At 39.2% G+C, this 17,375-nt stretch overlaps 4 protein-coding genes across 4 annotated transcripts; 1 reads left to right on the top strand and 3 right to left on the bottom strand.

The window, feature by feature from the left end:
- The first annotated feature begins 543 nt into the window (after nt 1–543).
- On the top strand, nt 544–4,941 carry LOC142969363 (frizzled-7-A-like). The gene has a single exon (XM_076109229.1). It carries the CDS (start codon nt 992–994, stop codon nt 2,693–2,695), a length of 1,704 nt encoding a protein of 567 aa, XP_075965344.1. The 5' UTR covers nt 544–991; the 3' UTR covers nt 2,696–4,941.
- A 3,801-nt stretch (nt 4,942–8,742) lies between these two features.
- Nucleotides 8,743–9,708, bottom strand: LOC142963595 (olfactory receptor 4D10-like). Its single transcript, XM_076104081.1, has one exon. It carries the CDS (start codon nt 9,706–9,708, stop codon nt 8,743–8,745), a length of 966 nt encoding a protein of 321 aa, XP_075960196.1.
- Nucleotides 9,709–12,354: 2,646 nt separating this feature from the next.
- LOC142963611 (olfactory receptor 4D10-like) lies at nt 12,355–13,320 on the bottom strand. Its single transcript, XM_076104082.1, has one exon. It carries the CDS (start codon nt 13,318–13,320, stop codon nt 12,355–12,357), a length of 966 nt encoding a protein of 321 aa, XP_075960197.1.
- A 2,646-nt stretch (nt 13,321–15,966) lies between these two features.
- On the bottom strand, nt 15,967–16,932 carry LOC142963627 (olfactory receptor 4D10-like). Its single transcript, XM_076104083.1, has one exon. It carries the CDS (start codon nt 16,930–16,932, stop codon nt 15,967–15,969), a length of 966 nt encoding a protein of 321 aa, XP_075960198.1.
- Between the last annotated feature and the right edge of the window lie 443 nt (nt 16,933–17,375).

Here is a 17,375-nt window from a genome sequence, read left to right on the forward strand (position 1 = left end):
TCATTCTTAAGTAGTACAGTTTGCTTTGTTTCCCCCCCAATAATGAGCATAAACTATTCCGTAAAAGTAAGGAAGATAAATAAATAAACAAAGAATTACAAGAAGAATTTGACCATTGACATATTTAAAGTAATGTTATAGGCCTATTGCTGTTTGGGATTTACGTTCTTTTTCTAAAACCTTTTTTCATAAATGCAAGAAACGTAGTTTTATATATTTTGTGTCATTAATGAAATGCAAGAAATGAAAAGCCACTATAGGTTTAAAAAAAAAAAAAAAGCTTCAGTAGAAAAATATATTCTTTCTTTTGTAAAGTTTCTGGTGTAATGTAATTACTGTAACACATTTCCTTCTATAGGGAGTACAGGCCAATCAAAAACGAGTCCGTAAGGAAAACAAATGCTGTGATTGGCTGAGACGCGGCATTGGTTTCAAGGCGCCCTGCGTTCTGCTGGAAGGTCTTGTGAATGAAGGGGGTGCCTTGAAACCGGTGGAATCCGCACGGAGTGAGGAGAGCGAGCCTCTGGACTTCCAACCGCTCAGCATGTGAACCGACGCTCTGTGTGAAGTCAAGTCGAAAAACGATGGAAATATACGCCTTTTTAAGTTAAAAACGTGTCTCGTTTTGCGCTAAAGTAACCGCGGTTACGCGCTGGACGCGCCGGAATAACTTGGGTTGGCATAACTTGAAGAAAATGGGACTTTAAAGTGTTTTTTTCACCGGGTCGGGAGTGAGAGTGGGCTGCTTGGAGTCACTTACAAAGACCATCAAGAAGTCATGACACGGCGAACGTTTCACTTGGATTTATCTTCATAGAACACGAGGAAAAGACGATTAAGGCAATTTCAACTCGAAGTACTCGGACCGCGCGCAAAGTTTTGCGACGTTTAATATAGATTTCTTTGCTTTTTAACCGTTTTAAAGTCGCCCTACTTGGATCAAAGTTTTTCCTTCCCTCCCCCCTCCTCCTCCTCCTCCTCCTCCTCAACTATGGCGGCGGCCAGGTCCACCACTGGCTCCGTGTTGCTGCGGATCATGTGGCTGATGTGCGGGCTGTCCTTCTCGTCCACATCTGCTCAAAATTACAACAGCGAGAGTGGAATATCGGTACCGGAACACGGGTTCTGCCAGCCCATCTCCATCCCGCTCTGCACCGACATCGCCTACAACCAGACCATCATGCCGAACCTCCTGGGCCACACGAACCAGGAGGACGCCGGACTCGAGGTGCACCAGTTCTACCCTCTGGTCAAGGTGCAGTGCTCTGCAGACCTCAAGTTCTTCCTCTGCTCCATGTACGCACCGGTGTGCACGGTGCTGGAGCAGGCCATCCCCCCGTGTCGGTCCCTGTGTGAGCGTGCACGCCAGGGGTGTGAAGCCCTCATGAATAAATTCGGCTTCCAGTGGCCGGAGCGGCTCCGCTGCGAGGCTTTCCCCGTGCACGGAGCCGGTGAGATCTGCGTGGGCCAGAACACATCCGAGCCCAGCAGCCCGTCCTCCTCGTCCCCCTTTGCACCAGACACGGTTACCCTCCCCACAAACATAGGCCGACCCAACCAACGCCCGTCCCAAAACAACCAGTACCACCAGTTCTCGTGCCCTCTGCAGCTGGAGGTGCCTGCCTACCTGGGCTACCGGTTTATGGGGGTCAACGACTGCGGGGCCCCATGTGAGCCCACTAAACCGACCGGTATTATGTATTTCCGGGAGGATGAGGTCAAATTCGGCCGCCTGTGGGTCGGGATCTGGTCCATCTTGTGCTGTGTGAGCACCTTATTCACCGTGCTCACCTATCTAGTAGACATGAGGCGGTTCAGGTACCCCGAGAGGCCCATCATCTTCTTATCCGGGTGTTACTTCATGGTGGCGGTGGCCTACGCTGCTGGGTTCTTCCTGGAGGACAAAGTTGTTTGTGTGGATAAATTCAAGGATGACGGCTACAGAACGGTGGCCCAGGGGACTAAAAAGGAGGGCTGCACCATCCTCTTCATGGTGCTGTACTTTTTTGGGATGGCCAGCTCCATCTGGTGGGTGATTTTGTCCCTGACCTGGTTCCTCTCTGCCGGGATGAAATGGGGCCATGAGGCGATCGAAGCCAACTCCCAGTACTTCCACCTGGCCGCGTGGGCCGTCCCGGCCATCAAAACCATCACCATCCTCGCCATGGGCCGGGTGGACGGAGACGTCCTCACCGGGGTGTGCTTCGTGGGGATCTTCAACGTGGACGCCCTGCGCGGCTTCGTCCTGGCTCCGCTGTTCGTCTACCTGTTCATCGGCACCTCCTTCCTCCTGGCGGGCTTCGTGTCCCTGTTCCGGATCCGCACCATCATGAAGCACGACGGCACCAAGACGGAGAAGCTGGAGAAGCTGATGGTGCGCATCGGGGTGTTCAGCGTGCTCTACACGGTACCGGCCACCATCGTGATCGCCTGTTACTTCTACGAGCAGGCCTTCAGGGAGCACTGGCAGCGGACCTGGCACATGCAGACGTGTAAGCGGTTCGCCGTGCCCTGCCCGGTCCACAACTTCGCCCCCATGACCCCGGACTTCACCGTGTTCATGATCAAATACCTGATGACCATGATAGTCGGGATCACGTCGGGCTTCTGGGTCTGGTCCGGCAAGACTCTTCAATCATGGCGGAGGTTCTACAAGCGCCTCAGCAACGGCAACCACGGAGAGACGACGGTGTGAGGTGTGGAGGAGGAAAAGGCACAAAGCCACGATGTTTTTGGATATAATAACCATGTAAATGAGGTCAAATAGCTTTCATTTTTAATACTATTTTGGACTTGTATGTTTTTGTTTTTTTTCATGTTTCACAACCAAACTTTGATCTATATTCGATACAAGTTGGATGATTTTTTTTTTTGGGTGAGTTTTGTCATCACCAGACAGCCCACACTCCTCCTGGCTTTTGCATCTTTGGAATATGAACTGGTGTAAATGGCCATACTGGTCCTTGGACTGTATTTGCCTGACTGGTGAGGTCACTTTTGATATGAAACTCCCGATTATTATTATTATTATTATTATTGGTTATATCCTCAGTATCGCAATTGTAATGTACTTCCTGTCACCTCTGGTGAGAGTTTGTCACCATATCAGAAAGGACTGATGTGTGGAGAAGTGTGGCCTTCTGTCCTTGCTGCAGCGAAAAAGGTCAAAGGTCACCCGCTGACTGTGAATCCATTATTTAGGGATGCCTGGATTACACATTTAAAGTCACTCTGCTTTTAGTTTAAGACTGAAATGCTTTAATATGTGCGTGTGTGAGAAATTGCAGAGTACAATCTCGCCTGTTTTTAATCTGGCAAATAATCCATCGACCCGTGACTCCACGCCCATGAATCAAAACTTTTATTTCAATGTTACTTTATTTTTAAATTTTCCGACTGTCGAGTATTTGCTCTTGTATTGAATGCTCACTCCGAAGGTGAATGAAGTTATGTATTGGTTTGCACAGCTATCCTAAAGGTTAAAAGTGTTAAAAATGACTGATTCAAACAGTTAAAGAGACCACACACACACACACACATGAAGTCACAACAGCTCATTGTTTGTCTCTGTGTGTGGTCTCTCCACTGTTGGATCCCTCCATCAAAAAATACTTTTTAAGCTTTTAAGACATCCAAAGCACCATTTCAAGGATACAGATTTGATCCACGCTGAGTGGAAATGGTTGCTCATGTTATTTTATCCTGGATAAAGATGACTGTACACATTCACGCCTGTATTCCTCCCAGTGTATCTGCCCCCATCCCCCTTTTTTATGATTTCACTTGAAGTGTTACATGGTTCACACGCAGACTGAACATCTATTTTTTTTTAGAGTCTGGGCTACGTTACAGAAGCCTTCAAACACGGAGAAACTGCATTTTTTTTTTTTTTTTTTTTTTTGTATCTTCTCTGAGGACTCATGTTTGATGTTCTAAATCGTGGAAACACCAGGAAGGAGCTCAGCGTTCACAACCTTGTGGGAATATTTTTTATATTTTGATACACAGAGAGAGAGAGAGAGACTGTGCCGTGTTATCTGGAACCCAACCACTGGAGACATTTATTACGACAAAACTGTTAATGAAATTGAGGACCTATAATAATAGCGTCATCGTAAAAAAGTAACCAGTGATCGAGTCCCATCGATCCTCTGTTGTATGCAGCACACTGGCTGTTTTGCATTGATTCAACAAACCGGTTTATTTCTCGGACTAAATAATCTCAATCTTGTGGGGAAACCTGAGCAGAAATGTTTCTATCCTGACTGATAGCAGCACATGTTTGCCAGACGGTCTTGTTTCTCGCTGTACAGCACATGTTCTGCATGCGTCACCTGTAAATGATGAATTCAAACATCCTGCAGCGATGAGGGTAAACTCGCAACATAATGGCCTTGTAGACTGTTTCCGTCATGTTTAATCTCTTTAAGTTCTGTCCTGAATCCACGCATACTAACGCTAGATATATACCCTAAGTACCAATCGTATACTGTTAGAGCAGTTTGTATACAAGAACTGTCACGTTTCCCATGTGAATGCACTACATACCTCGACCCTGGTTAAAGTCAGTCGGTAGGACTGAGTTAGGAAACACTCCGCTACACGAGTCGTCTCTCGTCCATGTTTTAAGTAAACGGTGCAAAACTATTCTGTGTAATTGCCTTCAAGCAGCAGAGATCTGCCACTGTCAATGCCACCAGATGGCTGTTTGTCTTGTACTACGTTTTCAGAAGGATTATGAGTGTGTGTGATTTAAAAAAAAAATTTTTTTTATTGGAACATATGCAACCTACCAAGAAAACACAGACTCTGTTTTTAAAGGCATATTGTATTTATGGGGATACTCATTTCTTTTGTCTTTTTCACTTTTATTTTTATTTTTATGAGATAAGCCTGTTGTATGTGTACAGTTTGAATAAAATTGATACGGTTTGTAATGCATTGATCCCTGTGGTTTATGTACATGTTGCGCTTCACAGTAACTTCCTGACCTTGGAAACAGCAGTTGACAAAACAATCTCAACCCCAGAGTAAGTAGACCGTGACTTCAGATTGTTTTGTCAACATATGCGTGGTATTTATTGTCAAATAATGCACCACCACCTCAACCATGTTTGGCCCTGATTGCTTTCACCTACCTCCTAAACCGTACCAGTGAAAATACTTTTCATTCATGGGGCGGGACGCGTGACATGAGCAATGACACACAGGCCACATTGTGATGCTGCTTAGCGGGACAATTGGCCAAGAAGTGAACACAAAGTCCTACAGTCCTAAATGCAATTGATGATAACTTGATACTCTCCATTCGCTTGCACTGTGTGTAGAATCAGATTCAGCTTCATTGGCTACGTATGTCTGCACATACAAGCAGTTTGATTGCAGCTGTAATCGCACAAGAAAAAGCCATTCTGTGTAAATATGAAAACAGCACATTTTGTCAAACTTCCCCACTTTCAAACAAAGCAAACTGAGGAGAGTCCTTAAATTACAGAAATAGTGATGCTGTTTACCTGCCAAACATCTGTTACTTGATGAAAGTTGAGCATATAACACGTCTTAAATAAATATACTTTTTTTGGGGTGGTTTTCTGCTGCACATATGTAACAATCCCCTGCTACGGTTCTGAACATGTTGTATTCGTTTGTGATACTGCAGCATCCTCTACAGACAGGTAAACAGAATTACACAAATGGTTAACTCTTAGGTAAAAACAAATAAAACAAAAGGGGAAAAAAAAAATCTCTTTTGATGTTTTTGACGAGAGGGAAATTAACTAGCTGTGCTTTTTGGGGTAGAGACAGCTGATGGTGTTGTGATGCGGATTCACTCTTGACTGACTAGAACTGTAACCCTTGAAATAAACCATTCAGCATTGCGCTTCTATAACAATGTCGAACTCTCCCTCTTCTTTGTCAAAACCTGGAGCCTACATTACCCACGATGCAACTCGACTGCTGTCGAAGATGCCGGGAGTATCGTGGCTGTGGCAGTGAGTAGCCTCGAGCAGAGATAAAGACGCGGGCTACAGACGTCTGGGAAACTCGCTTCTTCTTACTTTTTAATTTTCCAACCTTGTTGTCTTCAGTCGTGGCTTGAACCGACACATGTGCCAGTCGGTTGGCAGCTCCTTGAGCCATTAAAGGCTAATACAACCCCCCCCCCCCCCCACATGTAGTCGTACTCCCCAAGACTTGTGAACAGTTCTCAGAGTTCCCACACATTTACGCTCCGGTCTGATGCTGACCTCTGGTGGCAAAAGCTATAAAAACATGCATTAGCCTGCCTGCTGTTACAGTAACCCTGTATTGACTTTAAATCAATCATCCTGATCCTGCTACATTAATTTTACTTTACCGTGTTTCTCCTTTGTTTGAAAGAAAAGCTTCATTTTTTTAATTCACAAAAGCAATGCAAATCCTAAAAAAAAAGCAAAATGAAGCAAATACATTTCCCCAAATTGTCTTCAAAACTCTACATGCAATCAAAATCACTTTAATTGTGTTTATGTAAAAACTGATGTTGACTAACAAACAACTCCTCACTCAAGATGGCAAAAACAAACAAACAAAATAGGAATAATATAAAAAATTAAAAGTATTTGCATTTATGATCACTGCATCACATCATTTGTAGTTTTTCATCACACCTGGCAGAAGTAATATGACACTGACCTCTGGTGGCCACAACTATAAATACATTTAATAGCCTGCCTGCTGTTAACTAACTAATATTAGATCTTATGCACTTTATATTATTCAGTTTATTACGTGCAATTTGTCAAACCCTTTTCCCTTTTCCTTTAAAAGTCAAGTCAATATTATTCATACAGCCCAATAACACAAATCACAAAATAAGGGGCTTTTTTTGTCCTATGGTTTTATATGATTACATTTTTAAATTCATCCTCTCTCCAATACCAGAACTAAACAGATGTCCTGGTGCAGACCTACAGAAAGTATTAGCATTTTGAATAGTAGTAGTACTAAGAAGCTGAACTAAGGTACCTTGTGTTTTTTAGGTTGTGCCTGTCACTTGGAGTCACCACAGTCTGATATGTTCAGATCCTACATATCGGTGCTTTATGAGAAGAGATTTTGACAGAAAAGGGGAATTATTAAGTTCAGAAGAGGACTTGAGGTTTACTCTGATTAGCAGCATTAAAGCTGAGAAATGAGCCTGTTTAAAAGTATGGTTTCATCAAAAGTCATATTTACTCTTCTTTCCTACAATACATTTTTAGAGTTATTGTAATCCTCATATTGGCTGTAATATACTCTTAATATTTATTTTCATTTCAAATGTTTTTATTGTGAAGAGTTGGATCCTCATCATACATGGCATCCAGATATGCATGCGTGGTACAACAAGTCATGTGTAGCTTACTAAACGGAATCATTTCTTTGGTGTAATGCAAGTAAAGAGAGTTTGTTATGTTTCCTATGTGTTTAAGGTAAAGAAGTGTTCATTGTAATTAGAGTTTGGGGAACAGTGTTATTAATCACCAGTGTCATTGTTTGGCAGTAGCACCAGGGGATCGCCAGTAGGTGTCAGTGTTGCTATATGCGCAGTGTATGAGTATGTTAAGACAGTTAACAAAAACAACAGCAGCAAAACAAATCTCAGCAAACGTGTTTATTAACTTGTAGTTACACATTTGCACATACTTTGTATTTTTTTCTTTAAGTTGTCCCATTCATTTTTTTGCTTGCAAGGAAGTCACCCTCCCCTGCAGGCACATGTTCTCCAAAATTGTCCGAATCACATTGAGAAAATGATGAACAGAGAAACATTTATTAATAATGTGAACACAAGGATGCAAACTTAGAAGATTGATACATTTGACACAGCAGGATAGACACAAATTCCCATAAAAACCCTTGAATTTTAAGCTCTATTTTGGGTTTAAAAAAAAAATAAGAAAAAAGTGACAAAGTCACAACTTGCATCTCGGTGAAAGCAACACAAAAAACAAATACAAAGAGTATTGTTGTCCTATCTACTTTGTTTAGGATGAGAGCTAATTTAACTGTAACCTTAAGTACAAGATGGTAAAATGGAGATATTACAAATGGGCTTACTTCCAAGCTAAGCTTGGTGAAGTTTTGGCCCCGGGGAAGAGGCCATCATTCTCCCCCCTCAGCTTGATGAACTGCGCTGTAAAACACAACACACTGTATCGTTAGTTTTGCTTCACACCACAAAACAAAAGTAGCAAAATAACCAAGTTCAGTTTAGCTGTGTAGTAAATCCCAACGTTTGTAGCATTGCTGGACATTGTACATTTGCACAATATTTCTTTGTTCTCTCCACTATGCTACAAGGAGTTTTTAGTGTTACTGTAATAATATTGTAATTCACTCATATTGGCTGTAATATACTGTTTTGCTTGGCAGATGCATTACATTTAGTGTTATTAAGAGCTGATCATCCCAGGAGTTAAGCACACATTAATGAAATTCTCTGCAACAACAACAAATCCATACATCACTAAAACGGCTTTGTCTTTTGTTGTAATGTTTGCGCTGTATATGCAGATTTGTGCAACTTTATAGATTATTTTTTGTCTGTAAATTTTACACCACACTCTGTAGACACACATGTTAATATTCCACTGAGAAGAGATAACTCTAAACATACTTTTGTAACTTTTACACAAATATTCATTTATTTCAAATGTTTTTGTGGTGAAGAACATACATCAAAGAACTTTACATCACAGTGTACAATATCCAACATATTTATTTTCTATCAAACAGAAGTCTTTTACACGATTGTCTTATTTTGGGTAGCTTAAATCCATACATAAAGGGGGTGATCATTGGTTGAAAAATGAGGAGGTATATAGATAAAAAAATGCGCACTTTATCTGGTATAGAGGCCACATCAAACCTGGAATCCACAAAGTGAAAAACGGCGCCAACAAACAAGTTTGACACTGAGACAATCTGAGGTGTGCAGGTGGTAACAGCTTTTTGTTTGTTTTCTTTGGACAAATTTAGACAAACCGACAAAATCTTCATGTAAGAGACTAAAATGAGACTAAATGGGATAACCACAGTCAAAAAGGCAAAAAGCAGGTCAGATATGCTGGTAAGTACTGAGGCTGAACATGCAAGTTTAATTACTAAGTGTTGGTCACAAAACACTTTGTCAATGACATTTCCACAAAATGTCAAAGGGATGATGAATGAAAATATGAAAATATAGTTAACAAATGAATACATCCATATAAGCAGAATGATCAAACCTACTCTCCCTGTGCTCATAATGACATTGTAGTGTAAAGGATAACAGATACAGACATATCTGTCATAGGCCATAGCTGCTAAACTGCAAAACTCAACAGAAGTACATGTGTAGATACAACACATCTCTAGAAAACACCACTGCAGTGTTACTTCATGTGTATCTGAAAACATCTGTGAGAGCAGAAGAGGATACATTGATGTGCTGCCACCCATTTCATTCACAAATAAATTACATAACAATATATACATCGGCTCATGCAAGCTTGTGTCCATATATATGACCACAATAAGAAATGTGTTTGACACACAAATAGAGAGGTACCAAAATAGCATTAAGATGAAATACAGGTATTTTAAGTTTCCAATGTCACCATAGGCAGCCAGCACAAAAGACACAATCTTAGTTGAGTTCTCCATTTCTTTCTTGTGCACTATGCGTGCCACAAAGTAAAACATAGAGGCTCTATAGCAGCAACACTGGCTCAGTAATAGTGTTATCTATTATCCTTTTCAATAATGCCTCAACTCAATATTCTACCTGCATTTAAATTGTCTTATAATCGTGGTGCAAGAAAGGCAAACACATTGAGGAGCTTTTCTTGTCTGTTAAGTACAGAAACAAAGAATCACAAAATAACCTCATCTGTTTGAATTTTGTCCAAAGTCATTTTCCACATCAACTGAGATAAAAGTCAACAACTGTGATCTCTGCATACCAGTGTGCAACAGCACCACAGTGTGTTTCACCACAATGATGAAAATAACAAAGCCAAATGAATTCAGGTCATAGAGGAATACAACATTGCTTATGTGAATCATAGGTTATGATGCAGACACCTCTCTTTTCAGTCACCTGTGACAAAATGTTTGAATGTTGATATCAATAATCACATTAACAACATTTAGTATTCAGTATATCAACATAAATTCACATTTTACACTCACACTCAGGTATCTCCCACACATGAAAGCCTCCAGGCGGCTGCTACGACCCTCCCAACTGAACGAGACAAAAGCCTCTGCTGAACTTTATACACTTTGGTGGGTTGGGCTGCACTGAATTTGCATTAGAAAATACTATGTAATTTCACATACTCAGACTTGGATTCATGGACAACTGTACATGATGGGGCTGATGGTCCATGAGGGGTTTAGTCATGTTAGTTTGGGAGAAAAGGAGCTGTTCACTTTGCAAAACAGCAAATGCATTTCCCAAATTGTGCAATGTCTTCAAAACTCTACATACAATCTCAGAAAATCCCTCTAATAATGTTTATGAAAAAAATGATGTTGGATAAAAAGAAACTCCTTTTTAGGTTGTGCCTGTCACTTGGAGTCACCACAGTCTGATATGTTCAGATCCTACATATCGGTGCTTTATGAGAAGAGATTTTGACAGAAAAGGGGAATTATTAAGTTCAGAAGAGGACTTGAGGTTTACTCTGATTAGCAGCATTAAAGCTGAGAAATGAGCCTGTTTAAAAGTATGGTTTCATCAAAAGTCATATTTACTCTTCTTTCCTACAATACATTTTTAGAGTTATTGTAATCCTCATATTGGCTGTAATATACTCTGAATATTTATTTTCATTTCAAATGTTTTTATTGTGAAGAGTTGGATCCTCATCATACATGGCATCCAGATATGCATGCGTGGTACAACAAGTCATGTGTAGCTTACTAAACGGAATCATTTCTTTGGTGTAATGCAAGTAAAGAGAGTTTGTTATGTTTCCTATGTGTTTAAGGGAAAGAAGTGTTCATTGTAATTAAAGTTTGGGGAACAGTGTTATTAATCACCAGTGTCATTGTTGGGCAGTAGCGCCAGGGGATCGCCAGTAGGTGTCAGTGTTGCTATATGCGCAGTGTATGAGTATGTTAAGACAGTTAACAAAAACAACAGCAGTAAAACAAATCTCAGCAAACGTGTTTATTAACTTGTAGTTACACATTTGAACATGCTTTGTATTTTTTTCTTTAAGTTGTGCCATTCATTTTTTTGCTTGCAAGGAAGTCACCCTCCCCTGCAGGCACATGTTCTCCAAAATTGTCCGAATCACATTGAGAAAATGATGAAAATAGAAACATTTATTAATAATGTGAACACAAGGATGCAAATTTAGAAGATTGATATATTTGACACAGCAGGATAGACACAAATTTCCATAGAAACCCTTCACTTGGAAGCTCTATTTTGGTTATAAAAAAGAAAAGAAAAAGGTGACAAGGTCACAACTTGCATCTCTGTGAAAGCAACACAAAAAACAAAATAATAAGAGTATTGTTGTCCTATCTACTTTGTTTAGGATGAGAGCTAATTTAACTGTAACCTGAAGTACAAGATGGTCAAATGGAGATATTACAAATGGGCTTACTTCCAAGCTAAGCTTGGTGAATTCTTGGCCCCGGGGAAGAGGCCATCATTCTCCCCCCTCAGCTTGATGAACTGCGCTGTAAAACACAACACACTGTATAGTTAGTTTTGCTTCACACCGCAAAACAAAAGTAGCAAAATAACCAAGTTCAGTTTAGCTGTGTAGTAAATCCCAACGTTTGTAGCATTGCTGGACTTTGAAAGTAATATTTTCAGGTCCCATTGATTCATTTTAAAAGCATAGTTTCATCAAAAGTCACTGTACATTTGCACAATATTTCTTTGTTCTCTCCACTATGCTACAATGAGTTTTTAGTGTTACTGTAATAATATTGTAATTCACTCATATAGGCTGTAATATACTGTTTTGCTTGGCAGATGCATTACCTTTAGTTTTACTAAGAGCTGATCATCCCAGGAGTTAAGCACAAATTAATGAAATTCTCTGCAACAACAACAACAAATCCATACAACATTAAAACGTCTTTGTCTTTTGTTGTAATGTTTGCGCTGTATATGCAGATTTGTGGAACTTCATAGATTCTTTTTTGTCTGTAAAGTTTACACCACACTCTGTAGACAAACATGTTAATATTCCACTCAGAAGAGATAACTCTAAACACACTTATGCAACATTTAGACAAATATTAATTTATTTCAAAAGTTTTTTTATGGTGAAGAACATACATCAAAGAACTTTACATCACAGTGTACAATATCCAAAATATTTATTTTCTATCAAACAGAAGTCTTTTAGACGATTGTCTTATTTTGGGTAGCTTAAATCCATACATGAAGGGGGTGATCATTGGTTGGAAAATGATGACGTTAATAGATAAAAAAATGCGCACTTTATCTGGTACATGGGCCACGTCCAACCTGGAATCCACAAAGTGAAAAACGCCGAAGAGAAACATGTTTGACACTGAGACAATCTGAGGTGTGCAGGTGGTAACAGCTTTTTGTTTGTTTTCTTTAGACAAATTTAGACAAACCAACAAAATCTTCATGTAAGAGACTAAAATGAGACTAAATGGGATAACCACACTCACAAAGGCAAAAAGCAGGTCAGATATGCTGGTAAGTACTGAGGCTGAACATGCAAGTTTAATTACTAAGTGTTGGTCACAAAACACTTTGTCAATGACATTTCCACAAAATGTCAAAGGGATGATGAATGAAAATATGAAAATATAGTTAACAAATGAATACATCCATATAAGCAGAATGATCAAACCTACTCTCCCTGTGCTCATAATGACATTGTAGTGTAAAGGATAACAGATACAGACATATCTGTCATAGGCCATAGCTGCTAAACTGCAAAGCTCAACAGAACCACATGTGTAGATACAACACATCTGTAGAAAACACCACTGCAGTGTTACTTCATGTGTATCTGAAAACATCTGTGAGAGCAGAAGAGGATACATTGATGTGCTGCCACCCATTTCACTCACAAATAAATTACATAACAATATATACATCGGCTCATGCAAGCTTGTGTCCATATATATGACCACAATAAGAAATGTGTTTGACACACAAATAGAGAGGTACCAAAATAGCATTAAGATGAAATACAGGTATTTTAGGTTTCCAATGTCACCATAGGCAGCCAGCACAAAAGACACAATCTTAGTTGAGTTCTCCATTTCTTTCTTGTGCACTATGCGTGCCACAAAGTAAAACATAGAGGCTCTATAGCAGCAACACTGGCTCAGTAATAGTGTTATCTATTATCCTTTTCAATAATGCCTCAACTCAATATTCTACCTGCATTTAAATTGTCTTATAATCGTGGTGCAAGAAAGGCAAACACATTGAGGAGCTTTTCTTGTCTGTTAAGTACAGAAACAAAGAATCACAAAATAACCTCATCTGTTTGAATTTTGTCCAAAGTCATTTTCCACATCAACTGAGATAAAAGTCAACAACTCTGCTCTCTGCATACCAGTGTGCAACAGCACCACAGTGTGTTTCACCACAATGATGAAAATAACAAAGCCAAATGAATTCAGGTCATAGAGGAATACAACATTGCTTATGTGAATCATAGGTTATGATGCAGACACCTCTCTTTTCAGTCACCTGTGACAAAATGTTTGAATGTTGATATCAATAATCACATTAACAACATTTAGTATTCAGTATATCAACATAAATTCACATTTTACACTCACACTCAGGTATCTCCCACACATGAAAGCCTCCAGGCGGCTGCTACGACCCTCCCAACTGAACGAGACAAAAGCCTCTGCTGAACTTTATACACTTTGGTGGGTTGGGCTGCACTGAATTTGCATTAGAAAATACTATGTCATTTCACATACTCAGACTTGGATTCATGGACAACTGTACATGATGGGGCTGATGGTCCATGAGGGGTTTAGTCATGTTAGTTTGGGAGAAAAGGAGCTGTTCACTTTGCAAAACAGCAAATGCATTTCCCAAATTGTGCAATGTCTTCAAAACTCTACATACAATCTCAGAAAATCCCTCTAATAATGTTTATGAAAAAAATGATGTTGGATAAAAAGAAACTCCTTTTTAGGTTGTGCCTGTCACTTGGAGTCACCACAGTCTGATATGTTCAGATCCTACATATCGGTGCTTTATGAGAAGAGATTTTGACAGAAAAGGGGAATTATTAAGTTCAGAAGAGGACTTGAGGTTTACTCTGATTAGCAGCATTAAAGCTGAGAAATGAGCCTGTTTAAAAGTATGGTTTCATCAAAAGTCATATTTACTCTTCTTTCCTACAATACATTTTTAGAGTTATTGTAATCCTCATATTGGCTGTAATATACTCTGAATATTTATTTTCATTTCAAATGTTTTTATTGTGAAGAGTTGGATCCTCATCATACATGGCATCCAGATATGCATGCGTGGTACAACAAGTCATGTGTAGCTTACTAAACGGAATCATTTCTTTGGTGTAATGCAAGTAAAGAGAGTTTGTTATGTTTCCTATGTGTTTAAGGGAAAGAAGTGTTCATTGTAATTAAAGTTTGGGGAACAGTGTTATTAATCACCAGTGTCATTGTTGGGCAGTAGCGCCAGGGGATCGCCAGTAGGTGTCAGTGTTGCTATATGCGCAGTGTATGAGTATGTTAAGACAGTTAACAAAAACAACAGCAGTAAAACAAATCTCAGCAAACGTGTTTATTAACTTGTAGTTACACATTTGAACATGCTTTGTATTTTTTTCTTTAAGTTGTGCCATTCATTTTTTTGCTTGCAAGGAAGTCACCCTCCCCTGCAGGCACATGTTCTCCAAAATTGTCCGAATCACATTGAGAAAATGATGAAAATAGAAACATTTATTAATAATGTGAACACAAGGATGCAAATTTAGAAGATTGATATATTTGACACAGCAGGATAGACACAAATTTCCATAGAAACCCTTCACTTGGAAGCTCTATTTTGGTTATAAAAAAGAAAAGAAAAAGGTGACAAGGTCACAACTTGCATCTCTGTGAAAGCAACACAAAAAACAAAATAATAAGAGTATTGTTGTCCTATCTACTTTGTTTAGGATGAGAGCTAATTTAACTGTAACCTGAAGTACAAGATGGTCAAATGGAGATATTACAAATGGGCTTACTTCCAAGCTAAGCTTGGTGAATTCTTGGCCCCGGGGAAGAGGCCATCATTCTCCCCCCTCAGCTTGATGAACTGCGCTGTAAAACACAACACACTGTATAGTTAGTTTTGCTTCACACCGCAAAACAAAAGTAGCAAAATAACCAAGTTCAGTTTAGCTGTGTAGTAAATCCCAACGTTTGTAGCATTGCTGGACTTTGAAAGTAATATTTTCAGGTCCCATTGATTCATTTTAAAAGCATAGTTTCATCAAAAGTCACTGTACATTTGCACAATATTTCTTTGTTCTCTCCACTATGCTACAATGAGTTTTTAGTGTTACTGTAATAATATTGTAATTCACTCATATAGGCTGTAATATACTGTTTTGCTTGGCAGATGCATTACCTTTAGTTTTACTAAGAGCTGATCATCCCAGGAGTTAAGCACAAATTAATGAAATTCTCTGCAACAACAACAACAAATCCATACAACATTAAAACGTCTTTGTCTTTTGTTGTAATGTTTGCGCTGTATATGCAGATTTGTGGAACTTCATAGATTCTTTTTTGTCTGTAAAGTTTACACCACACTCTGTAGACAAACATGTTAATATTCCACTCAGAAGAGATAACTCTAAACACACTTATGCAACATTTAGACAAATATTAATTTATTTCAAAAGTTTTTTTATGGTGAAGAACATACATCAAAGAACTTTACATCACAGTGTACAATATCCAAAATATTTATTTTCTATCAAACAGAAGTCTTTTAGACGATTGTCTTATTTTGGGTAGCTTAAATCCATACATGAAGGGAGTGATCATTGGTTGGAAAATGATGACGTTAATAGATAAAAAAATGCGCACTTTATCTGGTACATGGGCCACGTCCAACCTGGAATCCACAAAGTGAAAAACGCCGAAGAGAAACATGTTTGACACTGAGACAATCTGAGGTGTGCAGGTGGTAACAGCTTTTTGTTTGTTTTCTTTAGACAAATTTAGACAAACCAACAAAATCTTCATGTAAGAGACTAAAATGAGACTAAATGGGATAACCACACTCACAAAGGCAAAAAGCAGGTCAGATATGCTGGTAAGTACTGAGGCTGAACATGCAAGTTTAATTACTAAGTGTTGGTCACAAAACACTTTGTCAATGACATTTCCACAAAATGTCAAAGGGATGATGAATGAAAATATGAAAATATAGTTAACAAATGAATACATCCATATAAGCAGAATGATCAAACCTACTCTCCCTGTGCTCATAATGACATTGTAGTGTAAAGGATAACAGATACAGACATATCTGTCATAGGCCATAGCTGCTAAACTGCAAAGCTCAACAGAACCACATGTGTAGATACAACACATCTGTAGAAAACACCACTGCAGTGTTACTTCATGTGTATCTGAAAACATCTGTGAGAGCAGAAGAGGATACATTGATGTGCTGCCACCCATTTCACTCACAAATAAATTACATAACAATATATACATCGGCTCATGCAAGCTTGTGTCCATATATATGACCACAATAAGAAATGTGTTTGACACACAAATAGAGAGGTACCAAAATAGCATTAAGATGAAATACAGGTATTTTAGGTTTCCAATGTCACCATAGGCAGCCAGCACAAAAGACACAATCTTAGTTGAGTTCTCCATTTCTTTCTTGTGCACTATGCGTGCCACAAAGTAAAACATAGAGGCTCTATAGCAGCAACACTGGCTCAGTAATAGTGTTATCTATTATCCTTTTCAATAATGCCTCAACTCAATATTCTACCTGCATTTAAATTGTCTTATAATCGTGGTGCAAGAAAGGCAAACACATTGAGGAGCTTTTCTTGTCTGTTAAGTACAGAAACAAAGAATCACAAAATAACCTCATCTGTTTGAATTTTGTCCAAAGTCATTTTCCACATCAACTGAGATAAAAGTCAACAACTGTGATCTCTGCATACCAGTGTGCAACAGCACCACAGTGTGTTTCACCACAATGATGAAAATAACAAAGCCAAATGAATTCAGGTCATAGAGGAATACAACATTGCTTATGTGAATCATAGGTTATGATGCAGACACCTCTCTTTTCAGTCACCTGTGACAAAATGTTTGAATGTTGATATCAATAATCACATTAACAA

Source organism: Anarhichas minor, unplaced genomic scaffold (genome assembly GCF_050575085.1).
Source record: "Anarhichas minor isolate MPS153535 unplaced genomic scaffold, ASM5057508v1 ptg000004l, whole genome shotgun sequence".
Taxonomy (NCBI): Eukaryota; Metazoa; Chordata; class Actinopteri; order Perciformes; family Anarhichadidae; genus Anarhichas; species Anarhichas minor.

What these genes read in the sequence shown, in the direction of transcription:
- LOC142969363 (XM_076109229.1), top strand. Translation starts at nt 992, where the DNA reads ATGGCGGCGGCCAGGTCCACCACTGGCTCCGTGTTGCTGCGGATCATG.
- LOC142963595 (XM_076104081.1), bottom strand. Translation starts at nt 9,708, where the DNA reads ATGTTTTACTTTGTGGCACGCATAGTGCACAAGAAAGAAATGGAGAAC.
- LOC142963611 (XM_076104082.1), bottom strand. Translation starts at nt 13,320, where the DNA reads ATGTTTTACTTTGTGGCACGCATAGTGCACAAGAAAGAAATGGAGAAC.
- LOC142963627 (XM_076104083.1), bottom strand. Translation starts at nt 16,932, where the DNA reads ATGTTTTACTTTGTGGCACGCATAGTGCACAAGAAAGAAATGGAGAAC.